Below are 12,192 nucleotides of genomic sequence, written 5' to 3'. Positions count from 1 at the left end.
GTAAGGCGTTTAGATGGGCAGTGGAAGTCAAAAGACAGCGTGAAGCTACAAAGTCAAAAGAACTAATTAGGAGAGAGATTCAGAGCAATGTAGATCATGTGGCATGTGAGAAGGAGAGAAAAATAGGCCACATTCAGGAGGTAGAGGAGATGGTTATTGGAGGGAAACCCTCGAACCCTCTTGTTTGAGGATGGGCCCTCTTGTTTGGCCATCTTGGGGCTGGGGTGCTTGGAAGCGAGCCGGCTGGTGCAGGGGGACTTTGAAGGGTGCGCTCTGCTTGGGGCAGGTCAGTGAGCGCTGCCTCGTGCTGCCCAGTCCTGCTGTTTTCACCTCATGACTCTTCCACGGGCTCCTCGTTCGGCATCTCCTCAGGATCCCAGAGGCTCTAGGAGAAGTCGTTGTGCTTGTCTCCGGGAGGGTCTCCCTGAACGTAGCATCCCGCAGAGTCCTGGAAGGCAGGGGGGCCTTTGTGAGCCCCTTCACAGGCCCCTCCTATCCAGCCTGCCTACCAAATGAAGAGGCAGTCCTGTCCCTGCTTCACCCTCCATGCTTTCTTCAAGGACGATCTCATCTGCAGACTCACCTCCATCTTCCACTTGTCCGCTGATGATGCTCAAACTCAGAACTTTTCCTGTTCTCAGTCTCTGAGCCCCAGACTTCTATGTTCAAATGGTTACTGAGTGTCCTCGGACATACCTCACGCGCAACCATGCAAATGCAGAGATTTGGTGAAACCACACCCGTACCAGTCTCCTCTCTACCCCCACCACCAAAACTGGCCTCTGCTCCAGTGCAGCGAGGCTCAGGTGATGACCCAGCTGCCTGTCTGCTTCTGGAAGCCAGAGGGCTGAATGTCCTCCGTGACACCCCCAGGATCCCATCATTCTGCTAAAACTCATCTTGCATTTTCCCAAACCTGCCTACATCTCCTCAACTCCACTGCTGCCTCCTTAGTCCAAGTTTCCAACATTTCTTACCCAACTAGCTTCCCCAAAGCATTCTCTGGCCCTTTCCAATCCATTCCCTACTCTTTATTTATTTATTTAGAGAGTGAGGAGAGGGGGTTGGAGAGAGAGAGAGAGAGAGAATCTTTTGTTTTTATTAATGCTTATTTATTTTTGAGAGAGACACAGAGCATGAGCGGTGGAGGAACAGAGAAAGAGGGGGACACAGAACCCCGAAACAGGCTCCAGGCTCTGCACTGTTGACACAGAGCCTGACGCAGGGGCTTGAACTCACGAACCACGAGACCGGGACCCGAGCCGGAGTCGGACGTGCAACCGACAGAGCCACCCAAGCATCCCATCCATTCTCTACTCTTAACCAAAGAGGTATTCTAAAAACTGTACATCTTTTGGTGGTGCTCCATTGCTCTTAAGCTAAGAGTCAAAATCTGTGCCACCAAGGTAGCCCTGGCACCCTGCTGTCCTCCAGCCCCCACCTCCGGCACTTTCCCCCTCAGCCTGGCTATTTCTCTGTCGTCCAGAACATCATTCTCCCTCGCCCGCAGTGCCCACACTGGGAGGGTTTTCTTCACCCTGTCTCCTGACTAAGCCCTTCTCGTGCTTCAGACCTCAGCTCAAATGCCATGACTCCAGACCAGGTAAGATCTGCTGTTCTGTGCTTTGTAGATTCTTCATTGCCTCATGTAACTCTCATTGACACGGCTGGCCAAAGCCTAAGTTTGCACGATGTGTGAATTTACTTCGTCAATGCTTGCCTCCCCACTGGAATCTAAGCTCCTCCAAGACCAGAGACATCTCTTTTGCCAGTTGCTGAAACTCCCATCCCAAGTCCAGTGCCAGGGCCACCGTGTCCCCACCCCCTGGCAAGGGCTCTCTGCTGAGGTTTGCTCAGTGGTGGGTCGGGGATGGGTGTGTGGGAGGCCTGGAGTGCCGCTTCCGCAAAATCTCCCTCTGTGGACCAAGTTTCCAGTTGGAAAATGCTGCCTCCCCCTGGTCACCTGCACGGACAGGAGAGGGCCGTGGGGGACCTGCAGGGCCCTGTCAGGGTCAGGATGGGCAGAATTTTCCAAGTCGATGATGAACAGCTGTGTTCCTTTTTTTTTTTTTTTAAGGTGGAGCATGAAAAAAATCCTGGAAACTGGAATAACTATTTGCTGGTTGACCCATTTTCCATAGATTAAGCCGAAGAGTTTGCAAATGAGTTGAAAGTGGAGGGTCTGAAGGTTTTGCCTGGAATTGTCATTGTCTTTTAATGGTGTATCTTAAACGTATAAATTGTTACTACTGATTTGATGGCAAATCATTGACTTTATAGACAAAACCTGCATTTTGAGTCTTTTCGTTCACTAATTTTTTAATGAAAATATCCTTGTATTTTTATCTGGTCCTCTGGTAACCAACAACATGGGCATTTGTCTGTGTCTATAACGCAGATTAAGATGGTTGGTCAATGAGACAAATCAGAGCCATCAGTTTGAAACCCTTGTCCAACTTGGCTGCGGGCTCCCAATGGGCAGGGGCCGTGTCTTATTCGATTCTCTTCCCCCAGCTCCTGGCAGGATGTTCAGAACACAGAAGGTTGCTCATTGAAATTTGCTGAATATGTGAGTGAGTGATTACAAGTTAAGCCTGGCCTAAAGGGATGGCCTAGAATGACTTCCGGAACAACCTAATTCCTCTGTAAAAATCCTTCCACTGAACCCTTCCACTTAAAAATGTTGTGAATTTTGTTTTTTGTTTTGTTAACTGTTTATTTCTGAGAGAGAGAGAGAGTGAGCTGGGGAGGTATGGCGGTTGGGGGGGGGGACAGAGGATCTGAAGCGGGCTCTGTGCTGACTGCAGAGAGCCCATGTGGGGCTCAAACCTATGAATTGTGGGATCGTGATCTGAGCCCAAGTTGGATGCTTCACCAACTGAGCCACCCAGGCTCCCCTTGTTTTGTTTTTAAAAGCGATCTTATTTTCATATACAGAGGGGGAAGGAAATGGTAAGTTGAACCTGGCTGGGGGCCAATATCCTTGGAAGAGTGTGTGCAGGGAAACTTTGGCTAGCAACAAGGCATCTTGCAGTGAGTGGAAGGTGGAGTGGGTGGGGGGAGGCGGGGTGGGAGCAAGAGAGTCAAAGGGTCCATGATTGAAGGTGGGAAGAGGGGTCATAAAGGGGCAAGGGGGTTGGGAGCAGCAGGAGCACTGGATTTCTTTGAGTGTCACACAAAGCAATACCAATTTTCAAGATGTTATACACATGTCATACACACGCACAGTGCCTTACGGAATGAAATTTCCTTTTTCTAAAGCGAAAACTTTAAAGCCTTTGAAAAGCGACCAGTTTTCTCTTCCAGATGCTGCCTGGCAGTGTTGCAATGAAAAGAGCCTACCATCTACTTAAAGTGAATGTGGAATGAGCTGTCAAGGTCAGTGCTATACAGTAGGAAGGCTTTCTCGATATTCTTAAGTAGACGGAACGCGGCTTGAAAACCAGCGTAGGTGGCAAATGCAGCAGGTGGACATGGGCGTGGTTTGTGGCATTAAGGGGACCTGACCCGATCCGATCAGCATCTCACACGCAGGGGATGTGCAATAATATTTGGAATGAATTTGTTCGGAACGGCTCAGAAATAGCACAGAGTTTACAACCCGGAAATGTTTCTAAAGTGTTTCAAGTCAGCTGTGGCTTTTGAGTACAGCCAGACGGAGCAGCCCAGAAAGCGGCCCCTTGTGGCTGATAACCTGAGGCCCCGCTGGGGAACGAAAGCCCACACAACTGAGCCCACGCCATCTCGAAATAGAATCGCTTCCTGTCGGGTAGCCCCTCTGACAAAACCCTTTCTGCTCTTCTCCACTGCCCTTGGAATAAAGCCCACGCTCACAGCTCTGTCTCCCAGCCGGCAGGGTCTGACCTCTGCTTCCTCCCCCTCCTCCCCACGGTGCCACAGCCTCCCTGGTCTTTGCCCTCAGATTCTTCCACTCCAGGACTCACGCACATGCTCTAACCTCTGTCCAGAATCAGACACTCCCACCACTTTGCCTGATGAATTCATTCCTCCTCATATGCAAGTCTCAGCTCCAGGACGCCTCCTCGGAGGTGGGTCCCTGCATCCTTCCCCAGGTGCACCTGCGCTGTGCTTGACTTCAGTTTGCTCTTTCCTTACCGCAAGCTAAGTCTTTCTTTTGTTTGTGTCCCTTTCTGTCTCTCTCTTGCTCCCTGCCAGATGGTAAGTTCCCCAGGGTAGAGGATCAGGTCCGTCTTGACTGCTGCTGAATCCATGGTGCCTGTTCCTGCTCCTGACACACAGAAGGTGCTCCATAAATTTTTGCTGTGTGACGGGATGTGTAGGCAAATCGAAGCGATGGAAAGTGAGAGACCCTTTGGACGTTGTGCAGAGTCGGCCCCGTGTTTTCTGTCACGAGACGGTGGTCGAAATGGCTAACAGCACTCCACCGAGCCTGGAGGGAAGGGATGGTCAGGAGTAAGGTCCAGGCTCTCCTGCCAACGTGGCCCCACTGGGATTCTGGGACTCACAGAAAGAGGAACAGATCCCTCCCGCCCCACCCTCAGGATTTTCTCTTTGCATATGAAAAGACTGTGAGGGCCCTGAAGATGGGGTGTGTGCATTGGGCAGAATTGTAGTCTGAAGCTTAATCTGAAAAGGAAGGAGGGTGGGGGGTGGCTTGGACACCCATGCCTCTATCCATCGGGGAGCAATCTGGGTCCCACTAACACCCTTCCTCTCTTTCCTGTCTCCATGTGCACACCCAGCGGACCTCTGCGAGGGGAACAGGTGGTGGGTGAATGCCTGAATGACCATGGCTGAGCGCTCCTGCGGGTTAGGGGACAAAGCAGTTGCCATGCAAGGGTTCAAATCCCCCAGGTCTGACTGCAGTGTCTCCCATGAACAGGTCTATTTAAGACGTGATTTGGAACGTGACAATGACATTCAGCGTGTATGCCACCTCCTTTCTTACTACCAGCAGCCTTACCCCGCTCCGCCCTAGATTTTTCCACCTACGCTATTGCCACTTGGTAAAGAGGGAAGCTCAAAGCACACGCTGGTGTGCCCAAATTCTCATTAATTCCTCCCTGTGATTTGGGGAGAAATCGAGGTTACTTTAGTAGCAGCTTCTGAGTAAAAGTAAGCAGCCTCTTAGAGAACAAACAACCCTCCTGTTTCCGAAACTCCTCCCTGGACACTTATTTGCCAGAGAGAAGTCAACATGCCTTATGGCTGGGATCTAACAGGGTCTAAAGGGATGGTCAGGGACACACGTGGCACATGTTGGTCTTTCGCCTAGCACAAGCCAAGACTGGACCTTCTGGGCCAAAGTGGGTCTTCCGAGGGCAACATTCAGCTTTTTGCTTTTTCCCTGCAATGGGTGTATGGTTCTCCTTCCCCAAATGGACATCTAGGCTTGGATGGCAAATTGCCCATTGAGGGGTCCAATTCCCCCCCGGACCTTGTGTCTCCCTTCTGATACTGAACAGTATGGGTAGTGCAATCCCCAGCCGGGAGGCATTCCTGCAGGCAAACAGGCAGCCATTCTCAGAGTGTCCTGACCTTTGCACATGGTTTTTATTTTCCCTCACCACCACGAAGGCAATGTCACCCTCCACATTGGCGGGTGCTTTGGCCCTGTGCTGATGTAGAGGTCCCACTCTTGCCTCGGCCTATGTCACACGCACTGATCTTATACCTTGCTATAGAGCGAATGTTTGTGTCCCTTCCAAAATTCACATGTTGAAATCCTAACCCCTGACACGATCATGTTAGGAGGTGGGCCTTTGAAGGTGATTAGGCATCTATGAACTAGGACATGGGACCCTCACGGGACACCCCAAATCTGCCAGAGCCTTGATCTTGGACCTTCTAGACTCCAGAATGGTAGAAATAAATGTTTGTTATTTAAGTCTCAGTCTTTATTATTTTTGGTATAGCAGCCTGGACAGACTAAGACGTAGCTGGTTAATCATGGGCCGGCCACTGAGCCAGACATGGGAGAAGATCCCACACATACCAGGACTGCATTGCCTTTCACAAGTGAACATATTGCTTCTTGTTCTCTTATTTTTCTTTTAATGTTTATTTATTTTTGAGAGAGAGAGAGAGAGAGAGAGCAGGGGAGTGGCAGAGAGAGAGGGAGACACAGAATCTGAAGCAGGTTCCAGGCTCTGAGGTGTCAGCACAGAGCCCGACGCCGGGCTCGAACTCACGCATCATGAGATCATGACCTGAGTTGAAGTTAAACGCTTAACAGACCGAGCCACTCAGATGCCCCTAAAGTGGATATTATAAAAGATGCTCATTATTTAGGTAATGCAGAGTCTGAATAGTTAACATTAAAGCAGGTGTGACGATTATTTGGGGAGAGGGAATGAATGATCGGAGAACCCACACTGCTTAGGTTCCCTGCTCTGCACTTTGTCTACAGGCTCAGCCCTGACTCCTGGTCTGGCTCTCCTCAATCTGGTGCCCTCCCCACCTGTGCCCACATTCTCACCTCAACGCTGGGCTAGATACTGATGCTGCATTTTTAGACTGATGAGAACAAGAGGACAAGTTTGCTTAAACCGGCAGTCACTTTGAATGGGAAACCAGTGGCCATCTATTTAAAATGGGAAAGAGTGCTCTGTAAGATCAAATCCACTTTATTGGATGAATTTTTAGCTGTGCAATGGTGTTCTCTTTAATAAGAAGATTGACAAATCTTACACAGGGGGAAAGAGATTTGACACAGCAGTTTAAGGAGATGTTGTTAGCAAAAAACAAGCCGAGCAGAATTAAGTGGCTTCTTCCAGAAAGCAATAATTCCCCGTCTAGTCTCTTTTCACAGCTCATTAATTCTCTAGGCATCAGAAAAAGGTGTCTCCCAATTATCTTGCCACAGAAGGATGCTGGTGGATGGAAGCGGACGGTCTACAGCCCAGCACAGAAAAGTGGTGATCTGAAGAGGTGGGATGCTCCTGTTGCCGTGGCCCCAGCTCAGGAGTCGCCCTGGAGGGGGGTGAGGCGCACCATGATGGCCTCTCTGTATTTGGGAGGGCTTGGCTCAGAGGCCCCTGCCTATCATTATCTGCGGCCTTGAGCAAACTAATTAACCTGTCAGCACCTCACTTGTCTCATTGGTAACAAGGGGTTACTAAGAGCTTCTCTGCAGTGTTTGCAAATGAGGTGCGATCATCCAGGTGAAGTGCCTCATCCACTGGGCGCGTAGTAGGTGCTCAGTAAATGGTGTATGTGCAGAGATGCGTTCAGGGCATATTCTTAGAAGACAACAGGCAGATGGTTTTTGTGTGTGTTTTGTTTTGTTTTTGCTTTTGGCAATTTCAGTACAAAAATTTCAAGTTTCTGTGGCTCTCAACTCACATGAGACACATGGTTGAGGCAGGCTGGAAAGCAGGGCACGGGATAAATAAGGTGAAAGTAGGTGCCCAGTTGTTATAGGTGGTGAGCAAGGAGGGCTCTTGCCAGGCAAGACAAGGGCTTCTTCTCCTCCAGCCAGGTCAACTGCTCAGGCTAGGATCTTAAGACAGCGGAAGGGAATGACAGGAAGTGGGCTTTGACTGCACAAGGGTGGTATCTGCAGGGAATGGTCACGGGCAACACCCATTCTACCCATTCCATGGGCAATGCTGTCCACACCTATCAGGTGTCAGATTCATGGGGAGAGGAGAATTAGTGGGAACGTAGCGTCCTCTGAGTTCTCAGGGGCTCCTCCCTTATAAGGGGTGATTTCAGAAAGGAAGGTCATGGAAGCTAAGGCAAGAAGTTAGCTCCCAATGCCTCAGGGTCTGACCTGTGGGATACCGCTCTGGGATTTGGGAGGTGCTGAGGCCTATGGGAATTACCAGTGGGCGTGCCTGACAAACTGGCTTAACTCAGCTGTGTGGCCCTTCAGAAGTGATGGGCGGGCTCGGAGCCGTGTAGCTAAGGGCTGTGATCCACACATGGCTGGTGTGCAGGTGCAACGTTTATAAAGTAATCCACCGAAGGTCTGGCCCCCACCAGACTCGACATTTAGTAAGTGCACGCTTACACGAGAACTTCCAGAAAATGATTTGAAGAATGTTTCTTAGGTGTACCGAGTGGTCACGAAGAAGGATTTCCTTGAGATATGAAGGGCAGTCAGTCTTCCTGCAATTGAATCTTCATGAGAGAAGGCAGCGAATATGCACACTGGGATTGGTATCTGACTAACCGGGGAGCTTTGGAAGAGGACTGCATTGATCTCATTGGCTTCTGCAGCCTCGACGGCTTCTGTAGTTGGCTGAGACATGATACGGCCCCGGGTTCATGGAGGCCATGCAGAGTTAGCCAGCAGGAGACTGGCTCACTCGGCCCGGTGGGGGAGGTTTTAGAATTGGAGATGGAGGCAGGTGTGAAGCGGGCCCCTCCAGTCCAGCTGCAGCGTTAGCTTCACCTGCGGTGCCCCCCTTCTTAGCTGCCTCACCGAGGGCTCTAACACGCAGGCACTGATGGGTGTTGACTAAGGCCAGTTTTAGGTCTGGTGAGGCGGGTTGAGGAAATAGCCCCGCTGTGCAAGCCCTGGACCTGACAGGCCTGGGGTGAGGCCTGGAGCCCACCGGAGAGTCAAGACATCCCATCTTAGTAACGGACTGCATGCCTTAGATTCCTGATAGCATGCAGTTCCCCGCTGGGGTGCTTCCCCTTTCCGTGGGGGCAGGATTCTAGTGCATTCCCCCATTCCCTCCAATACCTGCCTCACCACAGAAAAATGCTTGGAACCGGGATTCGGCGCCATGCCCCTGGCAGGAAGAACCACCCCCCCAACCCCTTGCCGGCCCTGTCCCTGTGCCTGCTCTCAAGATGGAGTCCACATACCCAAGCACAAGAATCCCCTTCCTCTGAGTATGGCGGCCCCAGAGGCATACTCAAGAGGCAGTTCCCCATCCAGGCTGCCTGCCTCCTCTTGGCACACCAGCCCAGCCTGAGGGGATGTGGGCCTGAGAGCCCAGAAGTCGTTCCCTTTGCTCCGCCTTAACTTTCTGCCTCACCATGGCGCTCCTCTCTCTTCCAGGGAAGGTGCCTCAGAGCGGGCAGGAACGTGCTTCCATTCTCAAAGGGCAGCTGAGGACTGTGAAAAACATAATTCTGCAGCCAGGGAGCATTTGAAATCTCTCTCCAGGTCCAGGGCAGCCTCTCAGGAGCCTGTCTGCCTCGACACGTGTCAGCTGTGCTTCATGGACCTGACCATCTGCCCCGTCTGCCCGCCCTCTTCCTGTGCCGCTAAACTGGAAAAGAAAACCTCCGGAAGTTGTCCTTTTGAAGGCCCTTCTCTGCTGTTTTCTCTCTTCAGGTTCCCCGGCTCCCTGATTCTCCCACTGATTGCCCTCGCCCCGCGTTTCCTTCCCTTCCCATCTGCTCCCTGGGCCTCATTCCTGCTCTCCAGCCTACAGGGAGGAGGCCCAGGGGCTTCTCAGCTGGGCTGGAAGGTGAGGCCTCCTGGGTTCCCCCTCTTTGTGCTTCACAACTGCCTCCCCTCAGGTAAGGGCGCTGAGCCCGAGGTCAGAGTGTCTTGGCAGTGATTGGCGCTGATTCTCATTTTAAAATTTTAATGCTTGCCTCTCTGGTTTTCCTCCCCCCTCCTGGTTTCAGTCCTGACTGGCTCATCTTGAGCTGGAAACTCCACTCTCTCCCTGGATCTCAACACAGGCTGAGACCGTGAAAGAAAACTACAGTGAAGGTGATAGGTGCTTTGTGATTCTTGGGCCAAAAGTGCGAGAAAAGAACCAGCCACTGGGTTCTGCCTTGGGCGGGAGCTGTGGGGCACAGTACGATGGGGAATGGCCAGGAAGTGGCCCGTGACAGCTGTACATGAGCTCGTGGGTGCGCTGGGTGGCCCAGGCCAGCTTCTGAGAGTTACTTCCAGGAGACCAGGTATCTGGGAGGCTACATGTGACACGCAGAACACAGCAGAGGAAACACAGAGGAGGACAGACCATCAAGGACCTTGTCCTCCGTAGCTCTCAGAAGGTGGACACTGCTCTGGGAGTTGGAAGGAATCGCCTGCGTGACGTGGATGGACCTTAACCCACGAGGTCTGTGAGCCTAGCCCAGGACCAGGGGTGTGAGCTTCCAGGGGGGCAGAATCTCCCCGCCCAGAATCCACAACAAGCCTCAGGGTGGTAGGGATGAGGGGCGAGGGGTGCTGGCCCTTGGAGGGGAGCTGCTGGGTGGTCTGTGAGATCCAAAGAGGGGGGTGATCCCGGCCAGCCGGCAGAGAGAAGTGTGTGTGAAGACAGAGGGCCCTCTGTAACTATCATTGTGGGGAAACCCATCCTGCCAGCAGGGCTGGCAGAGGCTGGGAGGGAAAAGGCAGCATTGCCACAGGGGCCCAGGCCACAGGCCCCCTACTCAGGAAGGCCTGAGCTGGGAGATGCCGGGACTGGACATCCTGTTCCTCCCCATGGAGCCTTGATGGCTCCGGGGCCCCCCCGAACAGCGCAGTCACATCATTCCTCCTCCTCCCCCGGCTCTGTGGCAGGTGCTGTGCCCCTAGAGGCCAGCGAGGGGAGGTCGTGGGGACACTACCGTCCTCACACCGAACCCGTGTTGTCCCGGGACCCACCCAGGCCCTCGGGCCCGTCCTCTCCCTCCTGCTCGACCTCTGTATCGAGCTCCGTTTCAGCACAGCCCCCCGGCAGGGGTGGGCTAGGGAGATACTGGAGGAGCCGGCCTTCCCGCCTCATTTCTGCCAGCTCCTTGGCACAGCAGCTGGGCGTGTTGGTCTCGTAGGTGTCATGGAAGGTGTTGTAGTCCACCTCGTAGAAGCCCTTTTCCAAGGTGAGGACTGGTGTGAATCGGTGGCCCCAGAGCACCTCTGTATCCATGTAGGAGCTCCGTGCCTGGCAAGTCATACCTGGGGGGACAGAGGGCACAGGTGTGAGGACTAGCCACATCCATCATCCATCGTCCAGCCAGCATTTGTGCACCTCTACTTGTGCTGAGCACGTTGGAGATGTAAAGCCGAAGAAGGCACAGCCCTCGCCTTGGGGGAGCTCCCCGGGGGGGGGGGGGGGGGAGGCAGAAAAGTAGAAACCAACATGCGAGATTCTGCAGTAGGTTCCTAGAGACTGGGGCAGAAAATGCTGGAACAGACAGAGCCAGTGACATGCATTAAGGTCTAGAAGACTGAGCTACAAAAGAGGCAGGAAAAACATCTGAACAAAGATAAATACAGAGTGAGTGAATGTTGAGAGACTGACAGGCATGTAGGACACACAGGGATTGTTTGGGGGTAGACACATATGGGCAGAAGCCTCTCTCTCTCTCTCACTCACGCACACACACACACACCTTGGCTCCTCGACTGGCATGCTCCAATGCCTCCATTCCCTGTCTGCTCAGCCCTTGCATGCTTATGTTATTTTTAGGTGTCGCTTTTTCTCCAGGGAGGAGAGCAGCTTTGTTTATGGATGAGGAAGCCTCTGTGTTTGGGGTCACAGGAAAGCAGCTTTCTGATATTTAATCTTCCGGTGGCTTGCGCTCTTAACTGAAGGAGAAGCCCTCTCCAGCTCACGGGGTCTCATGCACACCTAACCCAAGTGAAAGGCCGCTTCCCACCCATTTGTACTCCAGTGCTGGGTACCCCCAGTGCACCCCACACACCGTGGGCTTGCAGCCCGCTCTCTGCTCCCGGGGTGCTGCCTGGGCCGGGCCTTTCCATTCTGTCGTCCCCTGTCACGGCCCAGAAGAGGGGCAGAGGCCTGAGCTGGGCACTGACCAGCCTAGACCCGGGCCAGATGTCCACAGGCTCGGGGGGCCTTGGAGAAGACAGCGGTACAGGACGTCCACGGGGGCCTTTGGGCCGCATCTCCTGGGGCCCTCCCCTTGGGATGTGGCGGGGGGCCACCCTGCAGCTAGAGAGCCCACCTGTGTCCCTGATCTGGAAGGAAAAGACGCCCTTCTAGGTGCCAGACACGGTGCTGTACATAGGACACTCGTGTAATCGCTTCATCCCCCCCGGCCACCCTGTGAGACGGATGGCACTCGTTTTGCTGACAAGTTAACAACTTGCCCACACTCACGCAGGCTGGTTGTGGCAGAGCTGTGCCAGTCAAAAACCCGCCTGAATCCACGGCCCGTGCCTGGCTCCGAGAGTGTGGCGACTAAGACGTTAAAGTCACGGAGAGGAGAACAGGTGTGGGTGGGAGCTGTCCTCCCCTGGTCTCCCGGGGACTCCCTGTGCTCATGGGAGGGGAGGAGGTCAAC

General features: G+C 53.0%; 1 protein-coding gene and 1 long non-coding RNA gene across 2 annotated transcripts in view; one reads left to right on the top strand and one right to left on the bottom strand.

Annotated features, from left to right (window-relative positions):
* Nucleotides 1-1,256: 1,256 nt before the first annotated feature.
* LOC115525607 lies at nucleotides 1,257-5,855 on the top strand. Its single transcript, XR_003972404.2, has 3 exons — nucleotides 1,257-2,569; nucleotides 3,307-3,378; nucleotides 4,177-5,855. It is a non-coding gene; the product is annotated as an uncharacterized LOC115525607 (long non-coding RNA).
* Nucleotides 5,856-6,592: 737 nt separating this feature from the next.
* The window catches only part of KCNJ5 (potassium inwardly rectifying channel subfamily J member 5), a 28,753-nt gene continuing 23,153 nt past the window's right edge, over nucleotides 6,593-12,192 (bottom strand). Inside the window, exon 3 of the mRNA XM_030332852.1 lies at nucleotides 6,593-10,840. Coding sequence (XP_030188712.1) covers nucleotides 10,518-10,840 — 323 coding nt within the window. The 3' untranslated portion in view covers nucleotides 6,593-10,517. The remainder of the gene's footprint in view (nucleotides 10,841-12,192) is intronic.

The sequence above is a fragment of the Lynx canadensis genome, chromosome D1 (assembly GCF_007474595.2).
Source record: "Lynx canadensis isolate LIC74 chromosome D1, mLynCan4.pri.v2, whole genome shotgun sequence".
NCBI lineage: Eukaryota > Metazoa > Chordata > Mammalia > Carnivora > Felidae > Lynx > Lynx canadensis.
Note: the sequence above shows the minus strand (reverse complement) of the source record. Positions and strands in the feature narration are given on the sequence as shown.